Below are 16,798 nucleotides of genomic sequence, written 5' to 3'. Positions count from 1 at the left end.
ACACTTTAGAAACAAGACCAAATAAACAACTACACTTTAGAAACAAGACCAAATAAACAACTACACTTTAGAAACAAGACCTAATAAACAACTACACTTTAGAAACAAGACCAAATAATCAACTACACTTTAGAAACAAGACCAAATAAACAACTACACTTTAGAAACAAGACCAAATAAACAACTACACTTTAGAAACAAGACCAAATAAACAACTACACTTTAGAAACAAGACCAAATAAACTACACTTTAGAAACAAGACCAAATAAACAACTACACTTTAGAAACAAGACCAAATAAACAACTACACTTTAGAAACAAGACCTAATAAACAACTACACTTTAGAAACAAGACCAAATAATCAACTACACTTTAGAAACAAGACCAAATAAACAACTACACTTTAGAAAAAAGACCAAATAAGCAACTACACTTTAGAAACGAGACCAAATAAACAACTACACTTTAGAAACAAGACCAAATAAACAAGTACACTTTAGAAACCAGACCAAATAAACAGCTACACTTTAATAACATGCTAAAATAAAAAGACAACTACCAATATTTACAAACAACTTTAAAGTTTAAATAAACACAAGGCCAAAGTCGCTTATAATAATCAATCAGACATGGCAACGCGGGTCCTCAGGGTGACCGTCACATAGCTGCCCTACATAAAGCCTGAACACAAACCCGCACCAAACCAATGGACCCAACCGGCTGCAACGTGACTCCATGTTAATGCGTTAACTCAATGCTTACAGTGGGTAGGTTATACTGTACACACTATGGTTACATAGTTATTATAAACATACACATATTTATATTTATATAATGGTTATTATTATAGTCAATGTGACTCCATGTTAATGTGTTGGAACTTGTGACTGAGCTCAATGCTTACAGTGTTGGTTACATGGTTACATAGTTATTATATATAACTATGGTTGTATGTATTGAGTTGTGCTTGAAATGTACTGTAATTCTGCAAACTGTTAATACATATTTCAATCAATCAATCAGGTCACATAGTTAGTATCATAGACATAGTTTATTACAGTAGCTCACATGTTTACAATCAGTAGGTTGCACACACTATGGTTACATAGTTGTTATTATTATATGCATATTTATATGACTATGGTTATTATTATGCATAGTTATTATTATCATCATCATATACAGGTGATGTTTACAGTAGTTATTACAGTATGTCATGTTTAGAGTCAGTGGGTTTAGGCTGCATATTACAGTATGGTGGCATAGAGTTATTAATTCAATTCAAAGGAGCTTTATTGGCATCAGAAAACATACGTTTACATTTGCCAATGCAAGTGTCACAATAGAATAAGAACTGTTGAAAATGGGGAAAGTATATACAGTTGGAGGAGGTACAGTATTGTGTAAACATAAAGTATATACAGTTGGAGGTACAGCATTGTGTAAACATAAAGTATATACAGTTGGAGGTACAGCATTGTGTAAACATAAAGTATATACAGTACTGAGTGACCTCATCGCGATGACCTCATCACTCCAAGGATGAGGTCATGTTTATAATTATAACGCGTTCCTTAATTCTCCCAGCAGAATAACTACATATCCCATGGTGCTTTGCTGCCGTTCCCTGTGACCTGGAGAAGCTGCCGGAGAGGTGGACGGTAGTCAAGATGTCCTCCTCCTTGTCTCTGAGCTGTCGGACCACCTTCGTCCAGCTCAGGAGCTCTCCCAGCGTCAGGACCCTTCTGACCAGCAGCCAGAGAGCAGTCCCCCGTGTGGCCCCTCCCAGCGTCAGGACCCTTCTGACCAGCAGCCAGAGAGCAGTCCCCTGTGTGGCCCCTCCCAGCGTCAGGACCCTTCTGACCAGCAGCCAGAGAGCAGTCCCCTGTGTGGCCCCCCATACGAGAGGCCCCAGTGTCTGGGGCCCCGGTGTGGAGACACACCTGGAGCCCAGAAGATGCTACAGTTCCTCCTCCGAAGGCCCACCCATCAGAAGCTACAGTTCCTCCTCTGAAGGACCACCCATCAGGAGGGAAGGTCCACCCATCAGAAGCTACAGTACGTCTGGAGGTCCACCCAGCAGATGGGGAGGCCCACCCAGCAGAGGCAGGAGGAGGGTGGTGATCACCGGCATCGGCCTGGTCTGTCCCCTGGGGACGGGAACGGAGCTGCCCTGGAGGCGTCTGATCCAGGGTGAGATTATTACAGAATTACAGAGAACTAGACTAAAATGTTAGAAAGGGACTAGTGGACAAGAGATCCAGTAGAAGGGACTAGTGGACAAGAGATCCAGTAGAAGTCATAAGGCACACTTGGTTGCATGCTGAAAATAGCTTGGGAGAGGAGAGGAGAGGAGAGGAGAGGAGAGGAGAGGAGAGGAGAGGAGAAGAGAAGAGAAGAGAAGAGAAGAGAAGAGAAGAGAAGAGAGGAGAGGAGAGGAGAGGAGAGGAGAGGAGAGGAGAGGAGAGGAGAGGAGAGGAGGGCATGTGCATTTCTTTCACCTTGTAGTAAATGCTGCAGTCATGGTCTGGAGAGGGCAGTTGTTTTACAGACGGGTAAAAGGGCAGTTGTTTTACAGACGGGTAAAAGGGCAGTTGTTTTACAGACGGGTAAAAGGACAGTTGTTTTACAGATGGGTAAAAGGGCAGTTGTTTTACAGACGGGTAAAAGGGCAGTTGTTTTACAGACGGGTAAAAGGGCAGTTGTTTTACAGACGGGTAAAAGGGCAGTTGTTTTACAGACGGGTAAAAGGGCAGTTGTTTTACAGACAGGTAAAAGGGCAGTTGTTTTACAGACGGGTAAAAGGACAGTTGTTTTACAGACGGGTAAAAGGGCAGTTGTTTTACAGACGGGTAAAAGGGCAGTTGTTTTACAGACGGGTAAAAGGGCAGTTGTTTTACAGACGGGTAAAAGGGCAGTTGTTTTACAGACAGGTAAAAGGGCAGTTGTTTTACAGACGGGTAAAAGGGCAGTTGTTTTACAGACGGGTAAAAGGGCAGTTGTTTTACAGACGGGTAAAAGGGCAGTTGTTTTACAGACGGGTAAAAGGGCAGTTGTTTTACAGACAGGTAAAAGGGCAGTTGTTTTACAGACGGGTAAAAGGGCAGTTGTTTTACAGACGGGTAAAAGGGCAGTTGTTTTACAGACGGGTAAAAGGGCAGTTGTTTTACAGACGGGTAAAAGGGCAGTTGTTTTACAACGGGTAAAAGGACAGTTGTTTTACAGACGGGTAAAAGGGCAGTTGTTTTACAGACGGGTAAAAGGGCAGTTGTTTTACAGACGGGTAAAAGGGCAGTTGTTTTACAGACAGGTAAAAGGGCAGTTGTTTTACAGACGGGTAAAAGGGCAGTTGTTTTACAGACGGGTAAAAGGGCAGTTGTTTTACAGACGGGTAAAAGGGCAGTTGTTTTACAGACGGGTAAAAGGGCAGTTGTTTTACAGACGGGTAAAAGGGCAGTTGTTTTACAGACGGGTAAAAGGGCAGTTGTTTTACAGACGGGTAAAAGGGCAGTTGTTTTACAGACGGGTAAAAGGACAGTTGTTTTACAGACGGGTAAAAGGGCAGTTGTTTTACAGACGGGTAAAAGGGCACTTGTTTTAACGTTGTTCCAATCAGAAGGACCTTTAAAGGGATAGTTCAGATTTTTTGAACTTAAGTTGTATGAAATACTTGCCATTAATATAGTGGTTGCAACTGTATTAATTGATTGCCCGAGTCCTGTGGTGGGAGTTCTGCTCTGGTTTTGGTCAATATTAAGTAGTTCCGGTCATTTTGTGAGGGGCACTGGGGCCACGCAGTAAAAGTAAATTAATCCACAAAACTAACGTCATTTGTATTGTTGACCTATTTCTAAAATATTAGTGCAACTTCCGTTCTTTTTTTACCCCTCTATCACACAGAACTATGTTTTTTGTGTCCATATCACTACGCCCAAAAAATAGTTCCATGTGATAGAGGGGTCAAAGTTGAACGAAAGTCGCGCTAATATTTTAGAAATAGGTCAACAATACAAATTCCTTTCGTTTTGTGGATTCATTTACTTTCACTGCGTGGCCCCAGTGCCCCCCACAAAATGACCGGAACTACTTAATATTGACCAAAACCAGAGCAGAACTCCCACCACAGGACTCGGGCAATCAATTAATACAGTTGCAACCACTATATTAATGGCAAGTATTTCATACAACTTAAGTTCAAAAAATCTGAACTATCCCTTTAACCCATTTTGAACGGGAACCCCTTTTGGTATTTTAACTAAGCATTATGTTATACTTTAGCTATTGAAAATGCGGCACACATCTTTGAATATATATTCTTTCAGAAGACTTTTTTTATTTCGATGTCAGGTCTAAATGGGTTAAACTTAGCTGTGTGTGTTCACGTCCCTGTCTCTAGGTGAGAGTGGCATCGTGGCGCTGTGCCCAGACCTGTACCGCTCGGTGCCCTGCAGGGTGGCAGCGCTGGTGCCCAGAGGGGGGGAGGAGGGGCATTTCGAGGAGGAGCGCTTCGTGTCTCGAGGCCACGCCCACAGCATGTCCCCCGCCACCGTCATGGCGCTGGGCGCCGCCCAGCTGGCACTGGACGACTCGGGATGGTACCCGCACACCCTCGAGGAGCAGCTGGGCACCGGGGTGGCAGTGGGCATGGGTACGTGTTATTATTACTTGCGCAAGCAGAGCGCGCAAGTAATAGTTTTCGTTTTCGCATGTCGCCGTTTGATGTGTATGCGCCGTGCCAGCGTATGACGTAATGACTACTTGTGCCTGATACGGCAGTGGTGTCAGATTACATACATGTATACATAGGGGGCATTACCTTTAATCCTCCCGACACTAAAACATATCGTCATTACGTCACCATCGAAAACCAATTCAATCCACATCTTTATTACGTCATCATTGAGAGCTAGTTGTACCAGTTATACCCTGACGTCATATGCTGCTACGATACATACGCATCAAAATTGGCACTGGGTGAAAAATAAAATAAAAAATAGGTTACAAAAATTGTGAAAAAAAGATTGTAGAATGACCTTCAGGTCTGAGTGAGCCGTCTATGCTCGTCACTGCCCCCTACAGGCATGGTGTCTCTGGAGGAAATTGCGCGCACCGCGGGCGCCTTCCAGACCAGAGGATACAGCAAGGTCTGTCTGTCTGTATGTCTGCCTGCCTGCCTGCCTGCCTGCCTGCCTGCCTGCCTGTCTGCCTGCCTGCCTGCCTGCCTGTCTGTCTGTCTGTCTGTCTGCCTGCCTGCCTGCCTGCCTGCCTGCCTGCCTGCCTGTCTGTCTGTGTTAATCTCACCTCATTTAACAACAAAGAAATACAAAGAAATCATGAAAATCAAATCAAACATACATTATTTGGCAACATAAATGATACAACAATGGATACACATTATAAATGAAAAAATATATATATTACGGTACATATTAGTAGCATTTATTACATTTTGTATATCTGTGGTCTCTAACATTACACCTAGCTACATGTTTAATCATTTATTTCATATTTACATGTCTTCTGTGGTCTCTAACATTACACCTAGCTACATGTTTAAGCATTTATTTCATATTTACATGTCTTCTGTGGTCTCTAACATTACACCTAGCTACATGTTTAAGCATTTATTTCATATTTACATGTCTTCTGTGGTCTCTAACATTACACCTAGCTACATGTTTAAGCATTTATTTCATATTTACATGTCTTCTGTGGTCTCTAACATTACACCTAGCTACATGTTTAAGCATTTATTTCATATTTACATGTCTTCTGTGGACTCTAACATTACACCTAGCTACATGTTTAAGCATTTATTTCATATTCTCTGAAGAATAGATAGAAGATAGATCGCTCTGAAAGAATATAATATATTAAAAGATGTGAGCCACATTTTCACGATTTTTCAAAAATAGCAGATCTACAAGCTCGTAGCGCGGCACTCGCTGCCGCGCTACGAGCTTGTAGATCTGCTATTTTTGAAGAATCGTGAAAAGTGACATGAAAGTGTTTGAGAACGACTGACATAGAAAAACAGTCAGGATTTAGAAGACATTTGCAGAATCGTTCCCAGGTCAAAAGGTTTAAACGTGATATTTTGTCCCATTTTCGCCGTTCCAAATCCTTCCGCTCCGTCTCCTCCTCAGGTCAGTCCCTTCTTCGTGCCTCGTATCCTGGTCAACATGGCGTCCGGCCACATCAGCATCGCCCACGGACTGAAGGGCCCCAACCACGCCGTGTCCACCGCCTGCACCACGGGGTGCCACGCCCTGGGCGACGCCTCGCGGTTCATCTCCCGCGGAGACGCCACCGTCATGCTGGCGGGAGGCACCGAGGCCTGCGTGGGACCGCTGGCCCTGGCCGGGTTCGCCCGCGCCCGGGCGCTCGCTACCAAGTGGAACGATACACCCAGGTAGTATTATTACTACCCCGGGGGGGGAGGGAGACCCCCTTTTGGTGTTTTAAACGCATTATGTTATACTTTAGCTGTTGACAAATAGCAGATCTACAAGCTCGTAGCGCGGCACCGAGTGCCGCGCTACGAGCTTGTAGATCTGCTATTTTTTTGAAAAAACCCGTGAAAATGTGGTGCAAATTTGGAATATATATTCTTTCAGAACGTTTTTAACTCATCGTGGGCGAGGGGGCAGCGGTACTGGTCCCTAACCCCTAACCTCTACCCCTAACCCCCCCAGGCTGGCGTCCAGACCCTTCCACCCCTAACCTCTACCCCTAACCCCCCCAGGCTGGCGTCCAGACCCTTCCACCCCTAACCTCTACCCCTAACCCCCCCAGGCTGGCGTCCAGACCCTTCCACCCCTAACCTCTACCCCTAACCCCCCCAGGCTGGCGTCCAGACCCTTCCACCCCTAACCTCTACCCCTAACCCCCCCAGGCTGGCGTCCAGACCCTTCCACCCCTAACCTCTACCCCTAACCCCCCCAGGCTGGCGTCCAGACCCTTCCACCCCTAACCTCTACCCCTAACCCCCCCAGGCTGGCGTCCAGACCCTTCCACCCCTAACCTCTACCTCTACCCCTAACCCCCCCAGGCTGGCGTCCAGACCCTTCCACCCCTAACCTCTACCCCTAACCCCCCCAGGCTGGCGTCCAGACCCTTCCACCCCTAACCTCTACCTCTACCCCTAACCCCCCCAGGCTGGCGTCCAGACCCTTCCACCCCTAACCTCTACCCCTAACCCCCACAGGCTGGCATCGTGGGCGAGGGGGCAGCGTTGTTGGTCCCTAACCTTAACCTCTACCCCTAACCCCCCCAGGATGGCGTCCAGACCCTTCCACCCCTAACCCTAACCTCTACCCCTAACCCCCCCAGGCTGGCGTCCAGACCCTTCCACCCCTAACCTCTACCCCTAACCCCCCCAGGCTGGCGTCCAGACCCTTCCACCCCTAACCTCTACCCCTAACCCCCCCAGGCTGGCGTCCAGACCCTTCCACCCCTAACCTCTACCTCTACCCCCCCAGGCTGGCGTCCAGACCCTTCCACCCTGACAGAGAGGGTTTCGTGATGGGCGAGGGGGCAGCGGTGCTGGTCCTGGAGGAGTTGGACCACGCGGTGCAGCGCGGGGCCCGGCTCTACGCTGAGGTTCTGGGCTACGGCCTGTCTGGAGACGCCAGTCACATCACAGCGCCCCCGGAGGACGGAGACGGAGCGTACAGGTACAGAGCCGTGGTTCCTGAACGTCTTCACATCAAGGAAATCAATGCCCCCAAAATGACACTCGTTGACGATGTGGTAACGATAAAAACGACTCGGTAACGATGTAACGATGGTCGTTAACAGGTGCAGGTGGTAACGATGTCTCTGCTCGTTAACAGGTGCAGGATGTAACGATGTCTCTGCTCGTTAACAGGTGCAGGTGGTAACGATGGTCGTTAACAGGTGCAGGTGGTAACGATGTAACGATGTCTCTGCTCGTTAAGGTGCAGGTGGTAACGATGTAACGATGTCTCTGCTCGTTAAGGTGCAGGTGGTAACAATGTAACGATGTCTCGTTAACAGGTGCAGGTGGTAACGATGTAACGATGTCTCTGCTCGTTAAGGTGCAGGTGGTAACGATGTAACGATGTCTCGTTAACAGGTGCATGCTGGCGGCTCTCAGAGACGGGGGCGTGTCTCCTGAAGACGTGTCGTACGTGAACGCACACGCCACGTCCACACCGCTGGGAGACGCAGCGGAGAACGCTGCTATCAGACGACTGCTACACACAGGTAGCACGCACACACACACACACACACACACACACAGGTAGCACACACACACACACACACACACACACACACACACACACAGGTAGCACACACACACACACACACACACACACACACACACACACACACACAGGTAGCACACACACACACACACACACACACACACACACACACACACACACACACAGGTAGCACACACACACACAGGTAGCACACACACACACACACACACACAGGTAGCACGTGCACGCACGCACGCACACACACACACACACACACACACAGGTAGCGCACGCACACACACACACACACACACACACACACAGGTAGCGCACGCACGCGCGCACACACACACACACACACACACACACACACACACAGGTAGCACACACACACACACAGTTAGCACGCACACACACAGGTAGCACACACACACACACAGGCAAATGTTCAATGCAAAAAAAACCACAATGAAATCGTTAATCACAATTATTTGTGTGACATTTAAATGTTGTCATGGTGACAGGAGGAAGAGGCTCCTCCTCTCTGGCGGTGTCGTCCACTAAGGGAGCCACGGGTCATCTCCTGGGGGCCTCAGGGGCCCTGGAGGCTGCCTTCACCGCCCTGGCCTGTTACCACGCTGTGCTGCCCCCCACCCTCAACCTGGACCGCACCGAGGGGCCACACTTTGACCTCAACTATGTCCCCTGCACCGCTCAGCCCTGGAGGACCCCCGCACGGGACCCCCAGGAGCCCCACGGTTCTCAGGGGCCCCAGGGGGTCCCCGAGGACCCCCAGGGGGTCCCCGAGGAGCCCCAGGAGAGGAGGAGGATCGCTCTCAGTAACTCGTTCGGGTTCGGAGGCACCAACGCCTCCCTGTGTCTCGCCAGTGTCTGATGTACGATGAACCCTGCCAGGCTGATGGCTGCTCAGATGGCTCTGATGAGTGCTCGGGATGGTGGAAGCCCCTCCCGGACCCCCTGGGGGTCCCCGGACCCCTGGACGCCCTTCATGGACCCCCTGGACGCCCCCGGACCCCTGAAAGCCTCTCACAGACATAAGCTTGTAGATCAACTATTTACGCTATTTTGTGAATGTTGTGTTTGTTTTTGAAGAAACAATAAAAAATGTGATTTAATTGTATTAATTCAGTTATTTGTCATATCTGCTTTGTGCAGTTTGTGGTTGCAAAACCTGAAATGTTAAAATGCAAAGAAAAATAAAATTACAACTAACAATTAAATTGTTAATCGCAATTATTTGTGTGATAGAGTGCTATGTCTACATAAAATGATATCTAAGTTACATAAGTTGAGCCTTTGCATACGCCTGTAAGGTGGTCGAGGCTAGGAACCGTTACGGTCCAGTTGGTTGATTTTACAATATAAATTGGGGGTCCCAGAGATAGAAATGCCATTAAATGGGGGTCCGTAGACTAATGCATGTCAAACTGGGGGTCCTTGCAATTAAACGGGTTGAGAATCACTGATAGAGCTGTAAAAATCTTCTCTTATGGGGGTCCCTGGCATATCTTTTCTAATGGGGGTCCGCGAGGCTACTGAGTGTCAATGTGGGGGTCCGCGAGGCTACTGAGTGTCAATGTGGGGGTCCGCGAGGCTACTGAGTGTCAAGGTGGGGGTCCACGAGGCTACTGAGTGTCAATGTGGGGGTCCGCGAGGCTACTGAGTGTCAATGTGGGGGTCCGTGAGGCTACTGAGTGTCAATGTGGGGGTCCTTATGGGGGTCCGCGAGGCTACTGAGTGTCAATGTGGGGGTCCTTATGGGGGTCCGCGAGGCTACTGAGTGTCAATGTGGGGGTCCTTATGGGGGTCCGCGAGGCTACTGAGTGTCAATGTGGGGGTCCTTGGGGGTCCGCGAGGCTACTGAGTGTCAATGTGGGGGTCCTTATGGGGGTCCGCGAGGCTACTGAGTGTCAATGTGGGGGTCCTTATGGGGGTCCGCGAGGCTACTGAGTGTCAATGTGGGGGTCCTTATGGGGGTCCGCGAGGCTACTGAGTGTCAATGTGGGGGTCCTTATGGGGGTCCGCGAGGCTACTGAGTGTCAATGTGGGGGTCCGCGAGGCTACTGAGTGTCAATGTGGGGGTCCTTATGGGGGTCCGCGAGGCTACTGAGTGTCAATGTGGGGGTCTGCGAGGCTACTGAGTGTCAATGTGGGGGTCCTTATGGGGGTCCGCGAGGCTACTGAGTGTCAATGTGGGGGTCCTTGGGGGTCCTTTCTGTATCAGTGGTGCTCAATATTTCATGTCAAGGACCCCCAAAAACTCTATGTAATTGGCCGCCGACCCCCATCTGAAAACATGGGACCCCTCAGAAGCAAAGATTTGAGTTAATAACTAAAATCGTGCTGCGCTACGAGCTTGTAGATCTGCTATTTTTCAATAGCTAAAACATAACATAATGCACCAAAAGGGGTTCCCGCCCGTACCACAGACGAAAAACATTTCAGACTGACCCTCCACGAAAAGGCCTTGTTGTCCTGAACCCTTATCTATAATTTATATATTATGGATCAATAGTGTGGACTTAGACTGTTATTCGTCTGTGGTACTCATTATTGACTAAATCTACAATCTCAGATGGCCACGTAGACATGTAGGCTGCATCGCTCTATAAGAAGTTCAGAGTGAGCCCCGCCCCCCCATCGCTCTATAAGAAGTTCAGAGTGAGCCCCGCCCCCGCATCGCTCTATAAGAAGTTCAGAGTGAGCCCCGCCCCCCCCATCGCTCTATAAGAAGTTCAGAGTGAGCCTCGCCCCCCATCGTTCTATAAGAAGTTCAGAGTGAGCCCCGCCCCCCCCCCCCCCCCCATCGCTCTATAAGAAGTTCAGAGTGAGCCCCGCCCCCCCATCGTTCTATAAGAAGTTCAGAGTGAGCCCCGCCCCCCCATCGCTCTATAAGAAGTTCAGAGTGAGCCCCGCCCCCGCATCGCTCTATAAGAACTTCAGAGTGAGCCCCGCCCCCCCATCGCTCTATAAGAAGTTCAGAGTGAGCCTCGCCCCCCATCGTTCTATAAGAAGTTCAGAGTGAGCCCCGCCCCCCCCCCCCCCCCCATCGCTCTATAAGAAGTTCAGAGTGAGCCCCGCCCCCCCATCGCTCTATAAGAAGTTCAGAGTGAGCCTCGCCCCCCATCGTTCTATAAGAAGTTCAGAGTGAGCCCCGCCCCCCCCCCCCCCCCCCCCATCGCTCTATAAGAAGTTCAGAGTGAGCCCCGCCCCCCCATCGCTCTATAAGAAGTTCAGAGTGAGCCCCGCCCCCCCCCCCCATCGCTCTATAAGAAGTTCAGAGTGAGCCCCGCCCCCCCCATCGCTCTATAAGAAGTTCAGAGTGAGCCCCGCCCCCCCCATCGCTCTATAAGAAGTTCAGAGTGAGCCCCGCCCCCGCATCGCTCTATAAGAAGTTCAGAGTGAGCCCCGCCCCCCCATCGCTCTATAAGAAGTTCAGAGTGAGCCCCGCCCCCCCATCGCTCTATAAGAAGTTCAGAGTGAGCCCCGCCCCCCCATCGCTCTATAAGAAGTTCAGAGTGAGCCCCGCCCCCCCCCATCGCTCTATAAGAAGTTCAGAGTGAGCCCCGCACCCCCATCGCTCTATAAGAAGTTCAGAGTGAGCCCCGCCCCCCCATCGCTCTATAAGAAGTTCAGAGTGAGCCCCGCCCCCCCATCGCTCTATAAGAAGTTCAGAGTGAGCCCCGCCCCCCCATCGCTCTATAAGAAGTTCAGAGTGAGCCCCCCCCCCCCCCCCCCATCGCTCTATAAGAAGTTCAGAGTGAGCCCCGCCCCCCCATCGCTCTATAAGAAGTTCAGAGTGAGCCCCCCCCCCCCCCCCCCCCCCCCCCCCCATCGCTCTATAAGAAGTTCAGAGTGAGCCCCGCCCCCCCATCGCTCTATAAGAAGTTCAGAGTGAGCCCCGCCCCCCCATCGCTCTATAAGAAGTTCAGAGTGAGCCCCGCCCCCCTATCGTTCTATAAGAGCGCCATCCAGAGTGTTCTGACGAGCAGCACCACCCACTGGCTGGTTGGGGAACTGCACCGCCGCAGAACAGAAAGCACTGCAGAGAGTGGTGCGAACAGCACAGCCCCCCCCCCCCCCCCCCCCCCCAACATCATCAGGGACGTCCACTAGGGGTGTCAAGTTCGAATTAGAATCGCGATTCCCGCTATGAACGGTTCAAAATAAAAATTCTATTTTGTTCTGGTTACAGTTACAGGAGTTTTCACAACATGGTGTTTGTGATATGAAATGTAAGCTCACCCTAATCACAGTATAAACTAGCCTGGATCCAGCCCAAAGACCCCGCCCCTAATCACAGTATAAACTAGCCTGGATCCAGCCCAAAGACCCCGCCCCTAATCACAGTATAAACTAGCCTGGATCCAGCCCAAAGACCCCGCCCACTCTCTAAGTGGACTGCGTCTCTTGGTCTGGTGTTGCACTGTGAACCTATCATTTCTTCGGTACAAAAATGTATTATCCAATGAGAATCAGTGGTGGGGGTGGGTCTAACGAAAAACCAATCAGCGCCGAGGCCCGTTTTCAGCGTCATCACACAGCGCAACACACAGAGGAAGGAGGGAAAAACAACAACAATGGCTATTGGTTGAGGGAAATTCTAATCCCCTCCCCCTTGAAATCGCTCAGACAGGAGACAATGTCAGACTGAAGCTTCAAGAAAGCTACAGTCTGATAATCAGGCTAAGTATAAACATCATGTCTTCAGTCATTTTCAAGTTACTGTAGTCACTTCAGTTCAAGACTGAATTTGAATCGAGAATCATATTGATTTTCGTTTTTGGATTGAGAATCGAGTTGAATCGAATCGTGACCCCAAGAATCGGAATCGAATCGAATCGAATGGTGCGACACCCAAAGATTCACAGCCCTATAACGTCCATCGCAGCTGTAGCCTGTTCCAAGACACTGCCGCACCCGTGGCCGTGGGCGTGGCAGTGGGCGTGGGCATGGCCACGGCAGTGGGCGTGGCCGTGGCCGTGGAAAACGTTACATGAGCATCAAGAGCAGCTCCTCCAGACTCTGGAACAGTACTTGTACAACAATTAGACTGTCGAACAAGAACTAGGTCTGTTGACGCCTCACCGACTGAACTGAATCTGTCTCTTGTTTTAGTAGAGACGTTTTAGTAGAGACGTGTTTTAGTAGAGAAGTAGAGGCTGCATCATGTTTTAGTAGAGACGTAGAGGCTGCATCATGTTTTAGTAGAGACGTAGAGGCTGCATCATGTTTTAGTAGAGACGTAGAGGCTGCATCATGTTTTAGTAGAGACGTAGAGGCTGCATCATGTTTTAGTAGAGACGTAGAGGATGCATCATGTTTTAGTAGAGACGTAGAGGCTGCATCATGTTTAGTAGAGACGTAGAGGCTGCATCATGTTTTAGTAGAGACGTAGAGGCTGCATCATGTTTTAGTAGAGACGTAGAGGCTGCATCATGTTTTAGTAGAGACGTAGAGGCTGCATCATGTTTTAGTAGAGACGTAGAGGCTGCATCATGTTTTAGTAGAGACGTAGAGGCTGCATCATGTTTTAGTAGAGACGTAGAGGCTGCATCATGTTTTAGTAGAGACGTAGAGGCTGCATCATGTTTTAGTAGAGACGTAGAGGCTGCATCATGTTTTAGTAGAGACGTAGAGGCTGCATCATGTTTTAGTAGAGACGTAGAGGCTGCATCATGTTTTAGTAGAGACGTAGAGGCTGCATCATGTTTTAGTAGAGACGTAGAGGCTGCATCATGTTTTAGTAGAGACGTAGAGGCTGCATCCATGTTTTAGTAGAGACGTAGAGGCTGCATCATGTTTTAGTAGAGACGTAGAGGCTGCATCATGTTTTAGTAGAGACGTAGAGGCTGCATCATGTTTTAGTAGAGACGTAGAGGCTGCATCATGTTTTACGTAGAGCTTAGAGACGTAGAGGCTGCATCATGTTTTAGTAGAGACGTAGAGGCTGCATCATGTTTTAGTAGAGACGTAGAGGCTGCATCATGTTTTAGTAGAGACGTAGAGGCTGCATCATGTTTTAGTAGAGACGTAGAGCTTAGAGGATGCATCATGTTTTAGTAGAGACGTAGAGGCTGCATCATGTTTTAGTAGAGACGTAGAGGCTGCATCATGTTTTAGTAGAGACGTAGAGGCTGCATCATGTTTTAGTAGAGACGTAGAGGCTGCATCATGTTTTAGTAGAGACGTAGAGGCTGCATCATGTTTTAGTAGAGACGTAGAGGCTGCATCATGTTTTAGTAGAGACGTAGAGGCTGCATCATGTTTTAGTAGAGACGTAGAGGCTGCATCATGTTTTAGTAGAGACGTAGAGGCTGCATCATGTTTTAGTAGAGACGTAGAGGCTGCATCATGTTTTAGTAGAGACGTAGAGGCTGCATCATGTTTTAGTAGAGACGTAGAGGCTGCATCATGTTTTAGTAGAGACGTAGAGGCTGCATCATGTTTTAGTAGAGACGTAGAGGCTGCATCATGTTTTAGTAGAGACGTAGAGGCTGCATCATGTTTTAGTAGAGACGTAGAGGCTGCATCATGTTTTAGTAGAGACGTAGAGGCTGCATCATGTTTTAGTAGAGACGTAGAGGCTGCATCATGTTTTAGTAGAGACGTAGAGGCTGCATCATGTTTTAGTAGAGACGTAGAGGCTGCATCATGTTTTAGTAGAGACGTAGAGGCTGCATCATGTTTTAGTAGAGACGTAGAGGCTGCATCATGTTTTAGTAGAGACGTAGAGGCTGCATCATGTTTTAGTAGAGACGTAGAGGCTGCATCATGTTTTAGTAGAGACGTAGAGGATGCATCATGTTTTAGTAGAGACGTAGAGGATGCATCATGTTTTAGTAGAGACGTAGAGGCTGCATCATGTTTTAGTAGAGACGTAGAGGCTGCATCATGTTTTAGTAGAGACGTAGAGGCTGCATCATGTTTTAGTAGAGACGTAGAGGATGCATCATGTTTTAGTAGAGACGTAGAGGCTGCATCATGTTTTAGTAGAGACGTAGAGGTAGGCATCATGTTTTAGTAGAGACGTAGAGGCTGCATCATGTTTTAGTAGAGACGTAGAGGCTGCATCATGTTTAGTAGACGTAGAGGCTGCATCATGTTTTAGTAGAGACGTAGAGGCTGCATCATGTTTTAGTAGAGACGTAGAGGCTGCATCATGTTTTAGTAGAGACGTAGAGGCTGCATCATGTTTTAGTAGAGACGTAGAGGATGCATCATGTTTTAGTAGAGACGTAGAGGCTGCATCATGTTTTAGTAGAGACGTAGAGGCTGCATCATGTTTTAGTAGAGACGTAGAGGCTGCATCATGTTTTAGTAGAGACGTAGAGGCTGCATCATGTTTTAGTAGACGTAGAGGCTGCATCATGTTTTAGTAGAGACGTAGAGGCTGCATCATGTTTTAGTAGAGACGTAGAGGCTGCATCATGTTTTAGTAGAGACGTAGAGGCTGCATCATGTTTTAGTAGAGACGTAGAGGCTGCATCATGTTTTAGTAGAGACGTAGAGGCTGCATCATGTTTTAGTAGAGACGTAGAGGCTGCATCATGTTTTAGTAGAGACGTAGAGGCTGCATCATGTTTTAGTAGAGACGTAGAGGCTGCATCATGTTTTAGTAGAGACGTAGAGGCTGCATCATGTTTTAGTAGAGACGTAGAGGCTGCATCATGTTTTAGTAGAGACGTAGAGGCTGCATCATGTTTTAGTAGAGACGTAGAGGCTGCATCATGTTTTAGTAGAGACGTAGAGGCTGCATCATGTTTTAGTAGAGACGTAGAGGCTGCATCATGTTTTAGTAGAGACGTAGAGGATGCATCATGTTTTAGTAGAGACGTAGAGGCTGCATCATGTTTTAGTAGACGTAGAGGCTGCATCATGTTTTAGTAGAGACGTAGAGGCTGCATCATGTTTAGTAGAGACGTAGAGGCTGCATCATGTTTTAGTAGAGACGTAGAGGCTGCATCATGTTTTAGTAGAGACGTAGAGGCTGCATCATGTTTTAGTAGAGACGTAGAGGCTGCATCATGTTTTAGTAGAGACGTAGAGGCTGCATCATGTTTTAGTAGAGACGTAGAGGCTGCATCATGTTTTAGTAGGACGTAGAGGCTGCATCATGTTTTAGTAGAGACGTAGAGGCTGCATCATGTTTTAGTAGAGACGTAGAGGCTGCATCATGTTTTAGTAGAGACGTAGAGGCTGCATCATGTTTTAGTAGAGACGTAGAGGCTGCATCATGTTTTAGTAGAGACGTAGAGGATGCATCATGTTTTAGTAGAGACGTAGAGGCTGCATCATGTTTTAGTAGAGACGTAGAGGCTGCATCATGTTTTAGTAGACGTAGAGGCTGCATCATGTTTTAGTAGAGACGTAGAGGCTGCATCATGTTTTAGTAGAGACGTAGAGGCTGCATCATGTTTTAGTAGAGACGTAGAGGCTGCATCATGTTTTAGTAGAGACGTAGAGGCTGCATCATGTTTTAGTAGAGACGTAGAGGCTGCATCATGTTTTAGTAGAGACGTAGAGGCTGCATCATGTTTTAGT

At 48.2% G+C, this 16,798-nt stretch overlaps 1 protein-coding gene across 3 annotated transcripts; it reads left to right on the top strand.

Moving 5' to 3' along the window:
• Positions 1–709: 709 nt before the first annotated feature.
• Positions 710–9,454, top strand: oxsm (3-oxoacyl-ACP synthase, mitochondrial). 3 transcript variants are annotated; one of them, XM_079531666.1, is made up of 9 exons: positions 710–769; positions 1,593–2,039; positions 2,073–2,195; positions 4,399–4,650; positions 5,082–5,146; positions 6,149–6,414; positions 7,484–7,678; positions 8,101–8,231; positions 8,758–9,454. In XM_079531666.1, the coding sequence occupies exons 2-9, from the start codon at positions 1,673–1,675 to the stop codon at positions 9,126–9,128; spliced, it is 1,770 nt and encodes a 589-aa protein (XP_079387792.1). In that variant the 5' UTR covers positions 710–769; positions 1,593–1,672; the 3' UTR covers positions 9,129–9,454. The 3 variants fall into 3 exon arrangements, with proteins under 3 accessions (XP_079387792.1, XP_079387790.1, XP_079387791.1); XM_079531664.1 differs by having other exon boundaries at positions 1,593–2,195; XM_079531665.1 differs by having other exon boundaries at positions 715–769; positions 1,590–2,195.
• Positions 9,455–16,798: the final 7,344 nt, after the last annotated feature.

Source organism: Electrona antarctica (assembly GCF_951216825.1).
Source record: "Electrona antarctica genome assembly, contig: scaffold_276, whole genome shotgun sequence".
Classification (NCBI taxonomy): Eukaryota; Metazoa; Chordata; class Actinopteri; order Myctophiformes; family Myctophidae; genus Electrona; species Electrona antarctica.
Note: the sequence above shows the minus strand (reverse complement) of the source record. Positions and strands in the feature narration are given on the sequence as shown.